The sequence below is a fragment of the Zalophus californianus genome, chromosome 14 (assembly GCF_009762305.2).
Source record: "Zalophus californianus isolate mZalCal1 chromosome 14, mZalCal1.pri.v2, whole genome shotgun sequence".
NCBI classification, from domain to species: Eukaryota; Metazoa; Chordata; class Mammalia; order Carnivora; family Otariidae; genus Zalophus; species Zalophus californianus.
Genome location: NC_045608.1, coordinates 15900716 through 15922002, shown reverse-complemented (window position 1 = coordinate 15922002; position 21287 = coordinate 15900716). Strand labels below are relative to the sequence as shown.

Sequence of the window (21287 nt, the reverse complement as noted above, 5' to 3'; positions counted from 1 at the left end):
AGCCTGCTTCTCCCTCTCCCACTCCCCCTGCTTGTGTTCCCTCTCTTGCTATCACTGTCAAATAAATAAATAAAATCTTAAAAAAAAGAAGAAGAAATGCACGTGTGCTTTGTAACTTCCTTATTTTCTCCTGAAGACAATTATCATTGGCACTCTGGGTCAGAAGGCTCTGGCTTGTTCCTCCACTAATTTGCTGGTCAATAGAAGTGCTAAGGAGGGATCCTTCAGAAGCTGAATGGAGATGTGAGTGGTCCATAGACTTGGATCCTCATTAATTCATTCAAACTGTTCATAAACACCGGTAGAGAATCAGGTATTGGGAGAACTAAATTGCATGTTCAGAAATGAAACTGTGCTCATCTAGAAATAATGGGTGTTGAACCAAATAACATTTTACTCTTCTCTCAGTGGTTGTCTCTGACCTCAGCCACGGATGAGATCACTTTGATGTTCTGGGTTTTTAATCTTGGCTTTTGGAGTTTGGAAGTTTCCTACTTGAGCGAGTTGAGGGGTTGGCATTTTTGTCCTTTCTGGCCTCCTGACTTCCTGTTTGTGGCCGTATTCCATCCATGTTGTAAAGGCTTTGTGGCTCCCAACAAGAAAGGAGTCCTAGGATCATCTAGGCTAGTCCAACCCCTCTCAGTTTTCAGAGGAGGAAGTCAAGCTAAGAGGGGCGATGAGACCTGCCCAAGGTCACACAGCTAGTCAGCACCTGAAGTAGATCAACATCCCTAATTTCATTCCAGCATTGACACTGGGGGGGAAAGGGGAGACTGCCGACTCCAACGTGAAGTTAGTCTTTGACTTCAGAGCACTATTTGTGGTTTCAGAGCACTATTGATTTCCCTCACATTTATACCCATAAGTGAAGCCAGAAGAAGGAAAGAAAAGAAAGAGCTTTGCCTGGGTCCTTTGATCTTTGGTTTCAGTATTTTGACATATGGTCCTATTGACCCAATACCATTTTACATGTTAGGAATGTGAAGGCCTTACCTTTGGCTCTATAGGTTCATTTGTATATACATTTCCAGAAGGAAGAATACATCTTCATTCAAAAGCATTTTGGGTTCCAGGACAAACAAACTGAAAGCATTTGTGATCACCAAACCAGGCCTACAAGAAATATTGAAAGGGGTCCTCTAAGCAAAGAGGGAGCCTAAAAGTAACATAGACCAGAAAGGAACAGAGATATACAATAAGAGTCACCCTACACGCAATACGATGGCACTAAATTCCTATCTTTCAGTAGTTACCCTGAATGTAAATGGGCTAAGTGCCCCAATCAAAAGACACAGGATATCGGATTGGATAAAAAAACAAGACCCATCGATATGCTGTTTGCAAGAGACTCATTTTAGACCCAAAGACACCCCCAGATCGAAAGTGAGGGGGTTGAAAACCATTTACCATGCTAATGGACATCAAAAGAAAGCTGGGTGGCAATCCTTATATCAGACAAATTAGATTTTAAACCAAAGACCATAATAAGAGATGAGGAAGGACACTACATCATACTTAAAGGGTCTATCCACGAGAAGATCTAACACTTTTAAATATCTATGCCCCTAACATGGGAGCAACCAATTAGATAAGCCAATTAATAACAAAATCAAAGAAACACATCAACAATAATACAATAATAGTAGGGGACTTTAACAACCCCCTCACTGAAATGGACAGATCATCTAAGCAAAAGAGCAACTAGGAAACAAGGGCTTTAAATGACATACTGGACCAGATGGACTTCACAAGATATATTCAAAACATTCCATCCCAAAGCAACAAATACACATTCTTCTCTAATGCACGTGGAACATTCTCCAGAATAGATCACATCCTGGGTCACAAATCAGGACTCAACCGGTACCAAAAAACTGGGATCATTCCCCACCTTTTTTCAGACGACAATGCTTTGAAACTGGAACTCAGTCACAAGAGGAAAGTTGGAAAGAACTCAAATACATGAAGTCTAAAGAGCATCCTACTAAAGAATGACTAGGTCAGGGCGCCTGGGTGGCTCAGTTGTTAAGCGTCTGCCTTTGGCTCAGGTCATGATCCCAGGGGTCCTGGGATCGAGCCACGCACTGGGCTCCCTGCTCTGCGGAGAGCCGCTTCTCTGTCTCCCACCGCCCCCGCTTGTGTTAGTTAGTTAGTAAATAAATAAATATAAATAAATATCTTAAAAAAAAATGAATGCAACTAAAAATTCTCGAGTTCAATATTCTTTCATGTTTTTATCCCACCCACTTCCCAGACTCTTTGTATTCAGTGTATTCTCTGACAATGTAAAAGTTCCTTTTGTTGTTCTCTGAATTGTACTCACGCATTTCTCTTTGTGATTTTTCTCTCAAATCCATAGTTGCTTAAAACAATGGTGTATTGTAACTTTACTTGAATTACCTTGACAACACCGTTTTACAGATCTGAAACAATCTGATGTCTATAAAGGAAGACAATGATTGCTTTCAATAAGAAGTTTTTAAGTATTAAAAAAGTGTCCACAAAAAAAAAAAAAATGAATGGGTCAACCAGGAAATTAAAGAATTAAAAAAATTCATGGAAACAAATGAAAACAAAACGGTTCAAAATCTTTGGGATGCAGCAAAGGCAGTCCTAAGAGGCAAGCAGACAGCGATACAGCCTTTCTCAAGAAATAAGAAAGGTCTCGGGCGCCTGGGTGGCTCAGATGGTTAAGCGTCTGCCTTCGGCTCAGGTCATGATCCCAGGGTCCTGGGATCGAGTCCCGCATCGGGCTCCCTGCTCCTTGGGAGCCTGCTTCTCCCTCTGCTTCTCTCTCTCTCTCTCCCTCTCTCTCTCTGTCTCTCATGAATAAATAAATAAAATCTTTAAAAAAAAAAAAAAAAGAAGAAAGGTCTCAAATACACAACCTAACCCTACACCTAAAGGAGCTGGAGAAAGAAAAGCAAATAAAGTCTAAACCCAGCAGAAGAAGAGAAATAATAATAAGATCAGAGCAGAAATCAATGAAACAGAAACCAAAAGAACAGTAGAACAGATCAACAAAACTAGGAGCTGGTTCTTTGAATTAGTAAAATTGATAAGGCCCTGGCCGACTTATCAAAAAGAGAAAGGACCCAAATAAATAAAATCATCAATGAAAGAGGAGAGATCACATCAACACCAAAGAAATACAAATAACTTTAAGAACATTTGAGCAACTATATGCCAACAAATTAGACAATCTGGAAGAAATGGATGCATTCCTAGGGATGTATCAACTACCAAAACTGAACCAGGAAGAAATAGAAAACATGACCAGCAAGGAAATTGAAGCAGTAATCAAAAATCTTCCAACAACCCAGGCCAGGTGTCTTCCCAGGGGAATTCTACCAAACATTTAAAGAAGAATTAATACCTATTCTTCAGAAACTGTTCCAAAAAATAGAAATGGAAGGAAAACTTCCAAACTCATTTTATGAGGCCAGCATTACCTTGATCCCAAAACCAAAGACCCCATCAAAAAGGAGAATTACAGGGCGCCTGGGTGGCTCAGTTGGTTAAGCGACTGCCTTCGGCTCAGGTCATGGTCCTGGAGTCCCAGGATCGAGTCCCGCATTGGGCTTCCTGCTCAGCGGGGAGTCTGCTTCTCCCTCTGACCCTCTTCCCTCTCGTGCTTTCTCTCTCTCATTCTCTCTCTCTCTGAAATAAATAAATAAAATCTTTAAAAAAAAAAATGAGAATTACAGACCAATGTCCCTGATGAACATGGATGAAAAAATTCTCACCAAAATACTAGCCAATAGGATCCAACAGTACACTAAAAGGATTATTCACTACGACCAAGTGGGACTTATTCCTGGGCTGCAAGGTTGGTTCAACATCTGCAAATCAATGTGATACAGTACATTAATAAAAGAAAGAACAGGAGCGCCTGGGTGGCTCAGTCGTTGGGCATCTATCTGCCTTTGGCTCGGATCGTGATCCCGGGATCCTGGGATCAAGCCCTGCGTTGGGCTCCCTGCCCCGTGGGAAGCCTGCTTCTCCCTCTCCCACTGTGTTCCCTCTCTCGCTGTGTCTCTGTCAAATAAATAAAACCTTAAAAAAAAAAAAGAACAAAAACCATAGGATCCTCTCAACAGATGGAGAAAAAGCATTTGACAAAGTACAGCATCCTTTCTTGATTAAAACTCTTCACAGTGTAGCAATAGAGGGTACATACCTCAATATAATAAAAGCCACCTATGAAAAACCCACAGCAGATATTCTCAATGGGGAAAAACAGAGCTTTTCCCCTAAGGTCAGGAACACGGCAGGGATGTCCACTCTCACCACTGCTATTCAACACAGTACTAGAAGTCCTAGCCACAGCAATCAGACAACAAAAAGAAAGAAAAGGCATCCAAATTGGCAAAGAAGTAAAACTCTCACTCTTCGCAGGTGACATGATACTCTATGTAGAAAACCCAAAAGACTCCACCCCAAAATTGCTAGAACTCATACAGGAATTCAGCAAAGTGGCAGAATATAAAATCAATGCACAGAAATCAGTTGCATTTCTATACACCAACAAGGCAGAAGAGAGAATTTAAGGAGTCAATCCCATTTACAATTGCACCCAAAACCGTAAGATACCATAAAATATCTAACCAACGAGGCAAAAAATCTGTACTCAGAAAACTCCAGAATACTCATGAAAGAAATTGAGGATGACACAAAGAAATGGAAAAACGTTCCATGCTCACAGATAGGAAGAACAAATGTGAAAATCTCTACGCTACCTAGAGCAATCTACGTAGTTAATGCTATCTTTGTTAAAATACCATCAACTTTTTTCACAGAAATGGAACAAATAATCCTAAAATTTGTATGGAACCAGAAAAGACCCCAAATAGTTAAAGGAATGTTGAATATTAAAAGCAAAGCTGGTGGCACCAGAATTCCGGACTTCAAGCTCTATTACAAAGCTGTAATCATCAAGACAGTATGGTATTGGCACAAAAACAGACACATAGATCAGTGGAAAAGAATAGAGAGCCCAGAAATGGACCCTCAACCCTATGGTCAACTAATCTTCAACAAAGCAGGAAAGAATGTCCAATGGAAAAAAGACAGTCTCTTCAACAAATGGTGTTGGGAAAATTGGACAGCCACATTGCAGAAGAATGAAACTGGACCATTTCCTTACACCACACACAAAAATAGACTCAAAATGGATGAAAGACCTAAATGTGAGACAGGAATCTATCAAAACCCTCGAGGAGAACACAGGCAGCAACTTCCTCCTAGAAACATCGCCAAAGGCAAGGGAAGCAAGGGCAAAAATGAACTATTGGGACTTCATCAAGATAAAAAGCTTTTGCACAGCAAAGGAAATAGTCAACAAAACCAAAAGACAACCCACAGAATGGGAGAAGATATTTGCAAATGACATATCAGATAAAGGGCTAGTATCCAAAATCTATAAAGAACTTATCAAACTCAACACCCGAAGAACAAATAATCCGATCAAGAATTGGGCAGAAGAGGGCGCCTGGGTGGCTCAGTCATTAAGCGTCTGCCTTCGGCTCAGGTCATGATCCCAGGGTCCTGGGATGGAGCCCCGCATCGGGCTCCCTGCTCGGCGGGAAACCTGCTTCTCCCTCTCCCACTCCCCCTGCTTGTGTTCCCTCTCTTGCTGTGTCTCTGTCAAATAAATAAAATCTTAAAAAAAAAAAAAATGGGCAGAAGACATGAACAGACATTTCTCCAAAGAAGACATCCAAATGGCCAACACATGAAAAATTGCTCAACATCACTCAGCATCAGGGGAAATACAAATCAAAACCATAATGAGATACCACACACTAGTCAGAATGGCTAAAATTAACAAGTCAGGAAAAGACAGATGTTGGCGAGGATGCAGAGAAAGGGGAACCCTCCTACACTGTTGGTGGGAATGCAAGCTGGTGCAGCCACTCTGGAAAACAGTATGCAGGTTCCTCAAAAAGTTGAAAATGGAGGGCGCCTGGGTGGCTCAGTTGGTTAGGCGACTGCCTTCGGCTCAGGTCATGATCCTGGAGTCCCAGGATCGAGTCCTGCATCGGGCTCCCTGCTCAGCGGGGAGTCTGCTTCTCCCTCTGACCCTCCCCCCTCTCATGCTAATAAATAAAATCTTAAAAACAAAAAAATTTGAAAATGGAGCTACCCTATGACTTGGCATTTGCACTACTGGGTATGTACCCCAAAGATACAAATGTAGTGATCCAAAGGGGTACCTGCACCCCAGTGTTTATAGCAGCAATGTCCACAATAGCCAAACTATGGAAAGAACCTAGATGTCCATCGACAGATGAATGGATAGAGAAGATGTGGTGTGTGTACACACACACACACACACACACTGAAATATTATGCAGCCATCAAAAAATGAAATCTTGCCATTTGCAACAACATGGATAGAATTAGAGGGTATTATGCTAAGTGAAGTAAGTCAATCAGAGAAAAGATAATGATCATATGATCTCGCTGATATGTAGAATTTGAGAAACAAGACAGAGGATCATGGGGGAAGAGAGGAAAAAAATCAATCAGGACAAAATCACAGAGGGAGGCAAACCATGAGAGACTCAATCTCAGGAAGAAAACTGAGGGTGGCTGGAGGGGAAGGAGGGTGGGAGGGCTGGGGGGGCTGGGGGATGGACCCTGGGGAGGGTGTGTGCTACGGTGAGCGCTGTGAAGTGTGTAAGACTGATGAATCACAGACCTGGACCTCTGAAACAATTATATGTTAATAAGCAATTTGGGTTAAGCTTTAACCATGAAACCAGTCCTCACCCATCATGGGAATGCTAATAAGGCACTGCCTGGGTCATAGGACATTTCACTTCTACATTTGGCTTTGCCCCTTTGATTTGGGTCTCCTTTCCCACATCTGTGAAGTAATTTCCATTACCTTGCGTATCAAGTCTTTCACTTGGGCCTGTGAGCAATCTTCTGAACCACAGGAGACTTGCTTTGTGTTGCCTTTTAAAGAAAATGGGTCTTTTAGAAGCACTGCCAGCTGCAGAGACCACGGAGACCATGGTTCCAGGCGGTGGCTGTTCCTGCATTTCCACCATAGTAGCGTCTCCCTCGGGAGTCCTCTGTGGTCACTGGGTTGCAAAGGGCTCTTACAGGGTTTCCTGACTCCCAGTTCATTTTGACACTGGACTTCCAAGTTCATGCTGTTTCCTCCACAGCCTGGGGCTGCTGGCTTCCTCTGAGCTCTGACTCTGGCTAGCAGCCAGATTCTCTAATCCTCCCTCACAGAAAGGGCTGTGCAGTTCTGGACCAACTCAGGCAGGGGCCCCACCACCAGCTGCCCTCTGTCTCCCCCATGGACCTAGGGGGTGTGCTCTCAGCTCACCAACATGGCAATGGTCTCTATGTTCCTGGTGCTTGAACAGATCCCTTTCATACTTTTGAGCTTAGGTGTGTATTTTCAATTGTATTTTAAAAATACTTTGTCCAGTTTTGGAGAGGATTTTTGCATGTTTCCATAGTCTAAATAATCCCTATAATCCTTAAAATCTAGGGTTCCCCCATTGCTTGGGTTTTCAGAGTGAGAGAGCTAATTACTGAAGTAGGAATGCTTTCTAGGCTACTCTCCACCTCAAGTGGACCAAATGATCGAGGTTTCCTTTTCTCATAAATGTATTTAAATGTTTCCTGATGCCTGGGAAGGAAAGGCTTATTAAAAGAACATCTGTAATCTTTCACCTTTATTGGTAGAACAAACAGAACTCCTTTTAGCTAATGGGAACAACTCTGATTCTAGAATGTCCTGGTGTCTTCCAAAGCATGTGTCAAGATCCCAGGCTCCTGTGGTGCTTACTGATGAGCATGAGGTGGCAAAATCTCTGACCTGGGGATGCCACCAAACTGGGAACCTTCATTGTCGCCTCTCCTTGGCTTCCCCTCATGACTCATTGGTTCAAAGGAGCTCAGTTTTACAGGCTCCTTAACAGCCTTCCAAATTCTGCGTGCAGAATGGGGGGGTCAAGGGAATGTTCCTCAGCCCTGGGGACAGCTGGATCTGCCCTGTCACTCACCCCAGAGTACCACGAGGATGGGACCATTTTCAGTGAGTGCCGATATGTGATAACGATTGAAAAAGCACTGCGCCGAGTAAACCTCTGGAAGAGTTCCAGTGTCTTCTCCAAATGACGGAATAAAATCAAGGCTTCCTTCAAGCGCACGTCCCATTATCTTTACAAAGCTTTATTAAAACCTGTACGTCAAGGTGACAATAATTCAGTGTTTGGAAGACAGTAACGAAAAAAGGGTATCTCAGACTCAGGTTTACCAAATAAATACTGGAAACCAGGGAGCTCGTTCCTCCATCTCCCAGCAGGAACACAGGGTGTAACAATAGCTTCTGCTGACTCGGGGACAGGAACTTGTGCTAATGGGCACGTCTGCAGCATCTCCCCGGAAACCACGACGGGTGTAAAGAGGTTTGCTTTGGTCCAAAGAATGTCTTCCTGACACAAATTTAGAAGGCTGCTGTCAAGTTCTAAGTTCCTTCCAGAATAAGCAAGAGCAACTCTACCGCCTTCACTGCTAAGTGCAGACGGAGGCCCTGAGCAAGACGGCACAGGCTAGGGTAGGGCGCTTCTCTGAAGTGATCGTGGAAACACTGTCACCTCACTGCGATTAGAATAAGAAGCTGGACAACGCTCCAGCTAACAGTGGTCAGTCCTCAGGATCATCTGGCCTCATGGAGAAATCCGGCAGCGGTTTTCAGAGTCTGTTCTAAAAACAGATTATTGCTGAATACAGTTCACATGATCTATATTCTAGTTAGGGTGATTTTAAAATTGCCCTAAGACCAGAGAGTCAGCCACCTCTGGTTTAAAACAAAAGTACTCAGTGCACAGAAGCAAGAAACAATTGTAAATTTCATCTGGAAATCAGACAGGTTCTAATTTCTATAGAAATTATACCTCCCTGGAGCAGAAAACAGGAGACCATCTTATTGCTTTGATTTCAAGAGGACCGGTACTTGCTGTTAGCTCCACAGTCAGGCCTCAACAGGGACAAGTGGGTGGCCTCAGACACACATATGATCAGACATTCTGTGTGGCCTCCATCCCTGCTTCCCGGATTTTACCAGCAAAGTGGCTAGGGTTCATTTTTGGCTTAAGAAGCATCTCCACGACCAGCTCAAAAGATGTCTGTTAAGAATTGCACCTGTCCTCATGCACCGTGGTATGGGGGCCACAGACCTGTGTCCCCTCACTCTGTTCTCAGCTCTAGTGAGCCTTGAGACTCAAAGCCACTGGGTGCCCAGAGGACTGTTACAGACAGGAGGCGCTTCGGGAGCTGCCACGCCTGGAACAAACCTTCAAGCAGGACTATGGCGGGTATGAAATGTCTTATAGAGTGTGAAATGAAAAATTTACAGTCCATTCCCTCTAGTGGAAAGCATGCACGCGTGGAGCCTGGGGGTGCACACTGTTCCCTGGGGCCCACCGCTGGCTCCCAGCTCTTCATATGGGCTTGTATAACAAGGTGGTGACATACTTTTTCTTGTATCGGTGGGTCGCGCTGAGCACCATCACTCCATCCTGAGGAAGAGGGTGGAAATGATCAAAGGCAGGACTAAGTCAAGGGCTCAAAGTGTGTGTGTGTGTGTGTGTGTGTGTGTGGCATTAAGGGCTCAAAGTGTGTGAGTGTGTGTGTGTGTGTGTAGCATTAAGGGCTCAAAGTGTGAGAGTGTGTGTGTGTGTGTGTGTGTGTGTGTGTGTGTAGCATTAAGGGGGCTTAATAAAAAGAGTCCTGTTCTGCCTTCAGAACCAGAGCCTGAGGGTATGCATAAGGTCCCAGAAGCTGCTAGGTAAGTACTCCAGGTAGTTCTGTGACTAGAGGGCCCCAGAACACACTTTGAGAAACATAGCTTAATCAGCAACAAACACGTCATTACCTTGATAGAGAGCGCGTAAAGGTGGTTCAACATGACGTGGTTGGGCTCAGGGAGCAAAGCTGGATCACACTGTGCGGGGAACAAAAGCAGATGGTGAGCATTTAGGATTTGGAAATGAAGAAGGTTCTCCCTTTATTTCGCAGCAGTGGGTATCAACAGGAAAGAGGCTGGCTCTCATGCCCCTTTCTGCTTAAGCTGGGCAGTGAAAGGCTCGTCTAAGATGACAGGTGAGGTGACGGGGGTCATGCCTCATGCTCCAACTAAGGGGAGCTCCCTGCGTGCCTGCTGGATGCACGGGTATGTGTCTTGGTCAGGCTTTACCCTGGCCTCTGAAGTGTGAACCATGGCTCTGTCCTCTTACAGAAAGGAAAGAAGGAAGAAAGAGCTGTCAACCGAGTGCACTTTTAGAGAAAGCAGCAAGATAAATCTATACTAAACATTCCTGAGCAGTGGACTGCAGGCTCATGTCTATACTCAGGGAGCATGATGAAATGGATGGGGGGGCGGCATGGCACCTGGTGCCTGGAGAACAGCGAGTCCCCGGAGAATGAGCCATGACTGCGATGGGGGGATGCCCACACATGCCTGCATTCAGCTCTTCAGCTCAGCACAGGTGTAGCTACTTGTATGTGGAGTCCAGAGCAGCGGCATGGTTACTTTATCACCTCATAAACATGTGAATTTTAGGGGGTAGCTTGAACAAAGCACAGGACAGCCAGATTCCTCAGAATTAGGGCCATGCTGTGCATATCTACTTAAACAGAACGGAAAATTAACAAGGTAATAATGGGGTGCTCTTCATGATCCAGGAGGATTACACTTCTTTTTACAAATAATATCAATTTCTCAGAGAAAATGTGTGTTACCCAGATTCCCCAAATTTGGATCCAGGAGCACTGATGTTTCTGAAAGCAATTTGGTGATTTAGATTAGATTCTAAAACGTGGGGGCCAGAAGAGGAATTCCATTCGGTAGTTTACTGAGAAGGGGTGGCTATATATTTCATCATGATTTACAAGGAATGAGGCTGAGGGAGGAGTGAAACACAAGGAAGACAAGTTCAGAAAGGCTCGGTGTGATGGGAGAGCAGCACCCACACGCGGGCAACATCTTGCTCGCAGCCCATTCCCACAGTGGAGGGGGACCCTGGCAGGTGGCAGTTAACACCGATGGGCAACCCAAAACCTTTTTACCAACTGCTTTCTGAGATGGTCAGAAGGGGGAGCCTTGGAACATGACCACGGAGGATGGTCCTGACAGATGTCTGTGTACTCACAGAAATCCCCGTGTCCTTGTTCAGGATGACCTGGAGCAGATGTGGAGGGAGAATGGGTGGGGCTTTAAACCGTTCTTCTGGTTTTGAGACATAGGGCTCCTGATGGTAGGGTCCCGGTGGGGAGCTGGACAGCTCTGTTGGGAGATGGTGACAGGATATTTACATTGAAAATTATGAGTTTGAGGAGCAGTCTCGTTGAATTTGTGGCATCATCTAGTTTTCCTTGTCCCCTCAATAAAGATTTATATTCCCTTGAAGAACATACAGGCCCCAAGGGTGAAGAGTAGAGGCAATGAGAAAACCCTCTGGAATTTGGGTGACTGGCATAAAATTCAGCAGCCAGCTCAGATGCCCCGGCAGCAAACAACGGTGGTGGTGAAGCTGGTAATTCCGGGTCAGACTAACAAGGAAGCTGCTCACAGTAACCTAACCTGACCTGCCCCTGCAGAACAATGCTTCTCGCCTTGGGCTGGGCTGGCAAATACCGCAAAGAAGCTCAGGGCTTCAAGTGAGGCTTCAGCAGCCAAGCTTAAGGTGTGAGCACCACCAGCCAGAATAAAACTGAAGATAAAGCAGCCTGTGGATACAGACACGGTGGCAAAAACAGGTTACAGGAAGCACTGGCACATTTCAAAACTAAAACCAAAAATAAAAAATTGAAACCCTGATCTCTACAGGTTCAACTCTGACTCTACCACTCTGAGCTTCCTTTCAAACTCTTGCTTGAGTGTCTTGATTACACAGATATATCAAGAAGCTTCTAGAAGGGCAGTGTTTTATCAGGTTAGAGGCGGCTCACTTAGCAATGCTGGGCCAGCTGGAAGGGACTGAGCGGTTATTCAAAGGACACCTGGGCCGGGTTCTGGCTGCCTGATCCTTGGAGGCATCCAAGAATAAATCTGATGTGCTCTCACTCTGCCAGTTCCCTTGATGTCATTTTCTAGGGTATAGGCTCCCTTCACACGACCCAACCATATGACAACAGGAAACTGAGAAAAGCATTAAGTGCAGAAAACTGAGCCATTGGGAGTAAAGATGTATTTTAAGAAAGTGAATATCTAAATATGAAGTCTATGCAGAGCCTGATATTGGTTTACTGGCAGTGAGGGGTCAGTTTTCTTTCCCCAGGTGGTCTGTGCTGCAGAAAAAAGCTTGACTAAAAAGCTTTGGTAAGTGGTCTAAAATTACATTTATCAGTAAGTAGGGGATACTGGGGCATTTTCTTCATTCCCCAATTCCCACCTACTAAGAAAGAAATAAATGACTTCTCGAAAAGATTAGTTAGCTAGCTATCCAGAGGGAACACTATTTTTGGATTTCCAATTCCTGCTCAACAAGCTGGCTTTTCAGCCACAGCAAGCCCACCATAGTCAATTTACCACCGCGGTTTCTGAACTGATAAGAGATCCTGGTGGCAGAAGCTCTAGGCCCAGCCAGGTAACAATGAAGAATCATCCTGTAAACTGAACTGAACCCATCTTGTTAGATTATCAGGTACAGTCCTGGGCAATCTTTTCACTGCCTCCCACAGGGGTCCAGGAATTATTTAAACCCCTGCAAGAAGGGGCAGTGAAGTTGGCATGAACACTTAGATTACAACACGTCGGGTGCCTGGGTGGCTCAGTTGGTTAAGCAACTGCCTTCAGCTCAGGTCATGATCCTGGAGTCCCGGGATCGAGTCCCACATCGGGCTCCCTGCTCAGCAGGGAGTCTGCTTCTCCCTCTGACCCTCTTCCCTCTCGTGCTCTCTCTCTTTCTCTCTCTCTCAAATAAATAAAATCTTTAAAAAAAAAAAAAAAATTACAACACATCATTGCCCCTGAATTCTATGTATTACGTTTCTTCCTGTGGGTTTGGATGGAAAGCAATTTACCGAAAGCTTGATGACTGGCTGACTCTTGGGAGATGATAAAGTTTTACTAGGTTGGTACTGAGTAGGCTGCACAGTTAGCCTGTTTCCTGTGATGAGCCTGTCTCCCCTCGCAAGGGATTCTGAGAAGGTGCTAATACACCCCATGAGGTCACAGAGGTGTCCATTTACCACCTGCCAGGCTGAAACTCTTTAGGCAGGCACCCCAAGCGAGTCAGGAGTGGGTAGGGAGCTGGCAGGCTTCCCTTGAGCTGGCTCATCACCGACCCAACGCAACTCTCCAGGACCTCCTGGGCCCTGCCCCTGGCACAAGATCAAGCTCTGGTTCTGTTTCCATGGTTTGCTCTCTGTGGCTAAGCAGACCTACTGAATACTGGAGAGGACCAAAAAAAATGACTTACAGCTCCCTTGGGGCTGGATTTCAACAACCTGATCTGACAGAGTTAGGAATTACTTTTGTGGCTCTTTAGAGAACTACAAACATCTACAAACAACTACAAACAACTGGGCAGCAGCTTGAGCTCAAGAGTGAGAGGCAAGAGAAATAAGAGTGTTTCTAGACTGCATAGCCCCCACCTGCACACATGTGGTATAAAATAACTGTGTTCATACCAGACACATCGGAGCACTTTTGGGAATCCACCATTAAAGCATCAAATACTTCAAAGTCAGTTTTCTTCACTTGAATGATGTTGTTAACTGTGCCAAGCTGGCTGGTTACTATTGGCTGGGAAGAGACAGACAGGCAGAAATCATAACGTGGAAGGTCTCTGGAGTTATTCTCTAGAGGATTTAGACTTCCTGGCTGGAAGGTCTCATCTCCGGGCTAGCCAATCTGCTCATCTCCATCAAGTTTGCCCGTAAGTCTGACAACCAGCACTGCTATCTAGCTCAGCCACACACGGGGATTTTACCGGCGGGACAAAGGGACCTGGCACAATCGATAAGGGAAAGTAGTTTGTTTGGATTGTGCAGGCAGTCAGAGGACCAATGGCAGGAGGAAGAGTACCTCGGAAGGGTCATGCGTCCACTGCCCATCCACAAAGAACTTGTACTGATGCTCTCCTTCAGGCAGGTCCAGGATGGCTACAAAGTTATTGTGGCTGCAAGGGAAAAGGAAGCAGAGGATTTCAGCTGGGTAAGCTGCCCTCCTAAGCTTACCAACAAAATCAGCCATCAAGGGGCGCCTGGGTGGCTCAGTCGTTAGGCGTCTGCCTACAGCTCAGGTCATGATCCCAGGGTCCTGGGATTGAGTCCCACATCAGGCTCTCTGCTCAGCAGGAGGCCTGTTTCTCCCTTTCCCACTCCCCCTGCTTGTGTTCCTACTCTCTCTGTCAAATAAATAAATAAAATCTTTAAAAAAATAAATCAGCCATCAAACAAAACCCGACCTTTCCATGTGAAACCAAGAGTTCAGCTGCAGAAGAGTAAACATTTTTAACCACTTTAGACAATTCAGTAGAATGATCCCAAACTAGAAAAGCTGTAAAGAAGCAGCAATGCAAGACGTTTCCTGGAGGACTCACTTTGCTCAATTGCAGGAATAATCCGCCTTCCTACCAGCAAAAGGTCAACAATCAGGCACATGTTCTTTTCAGCTTGCATGCAAAATACCACTCATGCCAAGGAGGAGAACAGCTCCAGGTAAACTGCATGCTGCAGTTTTAGTCTTTGTCAGTCTGCCTTGGGCAGGAGATGGGACCGATTCCACAGGATCCACAAATAGGTCTCTAAAGAAACTTGCTTCCTTACTAAGACGAGTTTCCAGGAAAGCTCTCTGTTTTGTTCCCCAGACTTAAAAGGACTTGTAACTGTGCTGAGTGTCTCCCTCCTATACCGATATCAGCCCTGGGAAAGCACGGCGTTTGGGACAGCAATCAGGCCTGACGCAGCAGGGCACAATCTCTCCCTCTGTTTCATCAAGAACACTCACTAATGAAGATGCTTTTTTTCTTTTCTAAAGATTTTATTTATTTATTTGACAGAGACAGACACAGCAAGAAAGGGAACACAAGCAGAGGGAGTGGGAGAGGGAGAAGCAGGTTTCCCGCTGAGCAGGGAGCCTGATGCGGGGCTCGATCCCAGGACCCTGGGATCCTGACCTGGGCTGAAGGCAGATGCCTAACGACTGAGCCGCCCAGGTGCCCTGAAGATGCTTTTCCAATGACAGTTTGAGACAGAAGTCCATGCTAGGATTCCTGATCACGTGTTTTACTATGGCCTTGCTAATGATGCCTAAAGAACAGGTACCTTCCAAGCAAAAGTAATACACAGAGAGGCAAAGTTAGAAGGAACCTCAGAGATTATCTGTCCAATATTCCCTTCTTACAGATAGAAACACTGGGACTCAGGTGTCAACAAGATGTTAGCTCAGCCAATGTGGACTCAAATCCTGGTCTTGAAGATTCCCAGCTCAGTGCTCTCTCTCCACTAGGAATACATTTCTCTCTTTCTGCAGGAGATGTCCCGCCTAAGCAAACACACAGCTGCATATCTGAAGTCAAAAATGTTCATGAAATCTCATTACTGAGAAATGTTTTCTTCTAAGTGTGCTCTAAACCTAGAGACTAACTGGGAGTGAGATGTAAACCCTGTGAATTATTAAGCAAAATTATTTTCCATTCAGCATCCATTTTATAAAAACTTTGTTTTCTATTCCCCATTTAGAAACCACAGTATCCCTGGATGAAGACAAATATGTGAATAGTGCCCAGGCAGTTACCTTCTTGTGAGGGGAAGTTTACTCCAGTTGTTGAAGGACCCAGATAAGTAAACTTCCTTTCCGCCCCCCGTCCATCGAAATACTGTTGGCCGAGCCTGGGCGGGGGCTTTATCATTCACTTCCAGATCATGCTGCCAAGCCAGGAATTCCTCCTTCTCTGGAGCCTAGAAACGGAACAGTTTACTCAGGGACAGGAAGCCATTAGTGAGCTCCCTACAATGGACAGTTACCCTAATGTAGACAATTCATTCTAAAGAGACAGCGATTACTACTTAGGTTCATATTCAGGCTCATTAACTTAATAGCGGTGTGCTGGTTTCTCCACTTGGAAAACAGAGATAACAAAAGGAACTATTTCTTAAGGTTGTTGTGAAAGACTGAGAGGGTCCATGTAAATTGCTCTGCATAGTGTCTGACACATAGTGCGTACTTAATAATTATTAGCTGTTAATACTGTTGTGATTAAAGAGATCTACACCAAAATTTTAGTAGAAGCTACAGAACTCACTTGGAAGAGGATGCAATGAATTCAAGACCAGATAGATAAATGTCCTTTTCTTCCCTTAATTAACAAGATTTGAAGTACACGAAAATTTATTAGGAACAATTCCAGAGCTGTCAACTTGAAAACTCACAAATCCAGATTCTAAGGGAAAAAAATATTCAAAGTGCTGTTCAGGCATTGGGAATAAAAAGATAAGACACAGACTGACCCTCCATATGGCAAACAATGGCTTCTAAGCGCAGGAAGTGATGTATAACTGAGGTATTCCAAACTAAGAAATAAACACATCCAACTCTGGGGGAAATATATGTGCTTTTGGATCTTTTACATATTTACTAGTCAGAAGCCAAAGATATTAAAAGAGTGGGAGTTCCAGGTTGGGAGAGACCCTTAAAGGTGTTGACGAGTAAGCTTCTAAGACCTTCATTTCAAATACTGACCAGAGTTGTTGTTGTTGTTGTTGTTTTAAGATTTTATTTATTTATTTGAGAGAAAGAGAGAGTGCACAAACAGGCAGGCAGGACAAAGGGAGAGAGAGAGAAGCAGACTCCCCATTGAGCAGGGGGCCCGACATGGGATTCAATCCCAGGACCCTGGGATCATGACCTCAGCCAAAGGCAGACACTTAGCCGACTGAGCCACCCAGGTGCCCTGACCAGAGCTTATTTTGAATGACGCCTGCTTTAAGAGAGAACAAGATCTACAGATTAAAAAATAACAGACTGGAATCACTTGCCACTGAGAAGGTGATAACTAACCACAGCCAAAATGGTGAACTAGTATAGCTAAAATAACCCATGACTTTTTTGGGAATATAGGGCATTCAATCCAGTGTCTCTGCTACATCGTTTCAGTAACTTCTGAGGAAGTGATAATGGAAACAATTTAAAATCATTGTCCACAGATTCTCTGTATGCTAAACGTTTCTTGTAGGAATTTTGGAACAGCAACAGAACAGTTACTTCTAGAATAAAGTAGTTTGGTTCTTATGGTATCTTAAATAGCCGTCCTTGGGCCACAATTATTTCTGGGGGGAAAGGATATCAAGTCACTGGAGAAACAGGATTCCAAAGTTCACTTTGCATACAGGTCCTCAGGAATGCAACAAATGCAGAAAGCAAGTGCAAATCACAGGACATAAGGCCCAGTAAAAGACTCTTTAGACTCAAAGCCAAGATCCAAGTGAGGATTTAAGATCATAATGTGATCACCAAGCCCAACATCTGAGAAAAAATACGAGTAAAGGTGGAATGAGTTGCCAGGCAATTAGCCTAATGGGCAATGATGATTAATATGCAACTGGATACTAACAGAGAATATGCTGGGCTGGGGAGACATCTTGATTTTTCCTAAACCTACTCTGTTGCATTGTCCTTAAGGGATCAGTTCTTCCTCTCTGAGGATCTACCACATACTTATCAGCTGCCAGAACCACTAAGTGTCCGTGGTTCTGGACACCGGGCAGGGGCCTTGCAGCTGGAAACACAAGACCCCATCAGGTAGTTAGCAGGCATGTGGCTGAAGCAGGAGTCAAGATTCATCTTCAAAGTTTTGATGAATTACAGCAGACCATGGTAGGATATCCAAATTTGGCTTGCAAAAATGTTTGCTTTGGTCTAAAATCTTAAGTCATATTTACACAATAGGAGAGAGAAGGTGAGTAGCAACTGGCTGCCCCCCTTTCAGACTGACACTTCACTCACCCACTGACCTCCAAAAGTGGGTTTACTTTTCTATGTCTGCTCTAAAGTGGCTTGGTGAGCCAAAAGTTTGTTAGAATGAAACACCTCTGGCAACTACGGTCAGCTGTGTAACTCTACTTTCGGATTACACGTGTGCTCTGGGTTATCTCCAAAATCGACAATAAACTACAAAGCCAGCTATTACAAGAAGTGTTAGTTTTCGTAAAGGGGAGGAAAAATTTCTCAAAGCAGTGAAACTAATTATACCTAAGAGGCGAGCAGAGACTGGGGCTCACCTGCTGCTAGCTCAACGATCTTAAGAATTTGAAACGCTGTCCCAGAGCTGCTTTCGCCTTAATGATGTTGAACGAAGTGCGTTCCTCCTCCCTCGGGGTGACTTTCTCATCGGTAATTAGACACAGGTTCCTGGACTGCTAAGAGGGCTCTTACCCGGCCATCTGGCTTCTAAGTGCACGGAGTTAAGTATCACCTACCTTCCCACTTACGATGAGTTCGGCGGGGAATCTAGGAGAGGGCTCCTCCCCTCAACACCAGTCCAGGGGAGCCGGATTCCCTCACCCCTCACCTTGATTTCCTCGGAGTGGAAGAGGTCGGCGTCCTCGGGACTGTCCATCAGGATCTTGGGCCTGTCCCCGTCCTTGGCGCTCCCCGAGCTGTCCCTTCGCGGCGTCTTATGGCCGCCCTGCCGCTCCAGCGCAGCCCGCTCGCTGCTCGTGTTACCCATGGCGGGGCTCTGCGGGGGACTCCGGGAAGCCGGACGGGGCCTCACTCCAGGGAAGGGGCAGGGGACTGCGGCAACCAGCGGGTCACACGGACCCCGGGGAAGGAGTCGGAGCCCCGAGTACCACACCCCTCGGGCGAGGCTTGCGGGCCGGGAACCGGTTTGAGGCGGGTGAGAAGAACTGGCGAGGATACCCAACCGCGCTTAAACCCAAGAAGCCCGAAAACAACCCAACACTTGCCCCACAACTCCCCCACCTCTTAGCAACTTCCGCTTCCGGCGCGTCTGTGAGTCACTCGGGATCCGGGGTGGGGGCGGCGGCGGTCGGCGAATCGCATTCGGCAGTTCCGCTTCCGGCCTGGATTGGCGGGGTCGCAGCACCCTGAGGAGGCCGCCCTCGGAGCGCGCAGTCGCAGTCGGCTGCTACGACGGGACCCAGGATGAGGCTGCTGAAGGCCGGCAGGGGGCGTGCCAGCGGACGGGCTGTCTGGGTCCCTCTCCCCGCGCTGGAATGAGTGATGCCGTTAACTATTTTAGATATCTTTGCCCACTTCCAGTTGATTCTGTACTCGACAGCCAAAGAGCTCGTTTAAAGTGCTCGTCTAATTAAGAGACTCATCTTATCAAAGCCTGTTAATGTTCTAGCTCCCACGCTTTTGAGTGCCTTAGAAGCACCGCCTGCATAAAATGCAGATTCCCCGGCCCTAATCCCCGGAAATGATGATTCCGAAGCTCTGGAGTGGGGTCTGCATTTTAAGCACTCCAGGTGATTCTGATGCAAGTAATCTTGCAGGTGTTTGATTAAATGTCAGACCATAAGAGTTCTGGAAATTTCTCACTAGTAGGCTTGGGGGTTATAAAACGTGGGAGTTATTAGTGTATTTTTAAAGTGCACAGCCTTTTGATAGATAATTTTGTAAGCTATTTTGTAATCACTTTGGACACAACATTCTGCATAAAATTAATTTACTTACTAGTGTTTGTCACTGTGGCCAGTGCTTTAGCAAGAACTGTGTACACATTGTGGTCCTAAAATATTCTAATCTCGCTGTCAGTCACTATTGTGGTTTTTTGTTTGTTTGTTTTTTGGTGGTGGTGGGGCTCTTCTTGTTTTTGTGTTTTGTTTCGCATGTGAGTATCTCAAAATGCTTTGCATTTGCTGGGCCAGCTCATGCATTTTGTCCACTGAGCAAACATTTATTTGATACCTACAAAGTGTCAGGTATTGTGCTAAGTAAGTGGGAGACAGATGACTAAGAAATGGTCTCCTGGAGGGGATTTGGTCGTGTCTATCAAAATAAAAAATGCACCTTCATCTTAGTGCACAATTTTAATTCCAGGGAACTTCTGCAGAAATATACTCTACATGTCAATTATATGGATGCATGTTCATTTGCAGCAGGGTCTCTAATGCCATATTACATTAATTCCAAGATGCCCTTTTTTTAAGATTCATATTTTATTTCGCATTTTAATCTCTCTGAAACTAGGTGCTTCTTACAATCAATGGAATCTTAGATTTGATGAAAAAAGGCAATGAAAAACTGCAAATTTTTAAGAAGTGTGTCAATGGAATGACAAAATGAATTAAACGCATTCATTTTAGAGAATACTGAGCAACTTTAAAAAAGGAGGAAAGAGAATTCTGTGGGTAACTATGGAGAAGTGTCTGTGACATTCCAAATCCCACAGCCAGTGGCAGAACAATAGAGGTTAAGAGCATGAGCCCTAAAGTCAGCCTGCCTGAGTTTAAATTCTGGCTTTACCACATTTGTAAAAAAATTGTCACCTTGGTTTCCTCTTTTGTGAAATAGGAAATAAAATAACACCGACCTTATAGGCTTGTTTTGTGAATTAATTGAGAACATGCACGGAAAGTGCTTAGCATAGCATCTGACTCAGTAAACATTCAACAAATGTAAGCACATTTATTGGTATCATTATTCTTGTGAATGGAAAGTTCTGGAAATATATACAACACACTGTTAATCGTGGTCCAGTCTGGGGAGAGGAGTGGGATTGAAAACAGGGACAGATCAAAAGGGGACTTTCTCTTTTTCATTGTTTGAAATTTTTTCTACTGTGAGGATGTACTACTTTTGTAATTTAAAAACAAACTTTTTTAAGACAAAAATAAAAAAGACATGATTCCAGCCCCGAAGGAATCCACAGAGTAAAGGTGGAAACAGACTCACAGAAAGGCAATAATTCAACTAGGCAAGGGGTTCTACTGGTGCCCAGAAGGGACTTAAGCCAGGCCAGTGGATAACCCAGAATACATTCTTTGAGCTGTTTTTCTTACTCACGCTAGGCAATGAGGAGGCCATGGACATGAGGATGTTGAGCTTTGGGTTCTCTTCCAAACAACTTGAGAGGTAAGAAAGAACATGTAAGCTGTGGACCCTTTATCTGAGCTATGCAGAGGCTTTCATGCGTGAAAAAAATTTTAATACTTCTGCTCTGGCTCAGATAAGATAACCAGGTAAAAAGCATGGGCCCTGGATCTCCCCACCTCCCCATCCTCTCTCTCCATGCACATGCAGAAGAAAGGCCAGGTGAGGACAAAGTAACCATCTGCGAGCTAGG

At 44.8% G+C, this 21287-nt stretch overlaps 1 protein-coding gene across 2 annotated transcripts; it reads right to left on the bottom strand.

The window, feature by feature from the left end:
* Positions 1-8183: 8183 nt before the first annotated feature.
* On the bottom strand, positions 8184-18978 carry PRKAB1 (protein kinase AMP-activated non-catalytic subunit beta 1). 2 transcript variants are annotated; one of them, XM_027577464.2, is made up of 7 exons: positions 18546-18978; positions 15773-15936; positions 14060-14153; positions 13663-13777; positions 11181-11314; positions 9905-9973; positions 8184-9548 (listed from the first exon to the last, which is right to left on the bottom strand). In XM_027577464.2, exons 1-7 carry the CDS (start codon positions 18702-18704, stop codon positions 9471-9473), a joined length of 813 nt encoding a protein of 270 aa, XP_027433265.1. In that variant the 5' UTR covers positions 18705-18978; the 3' UTR covers positions 8184-9470. The 2 variants fall into 2 exon arrangements, with proteins under 2 accessions (XP_027433265.1, XP_027433266.1); XM_027577465.2 differs by having other exon boundaries at positions 8184-8733.
* Positions 18979-21287: the final 2309 nt, after the last annotated feature.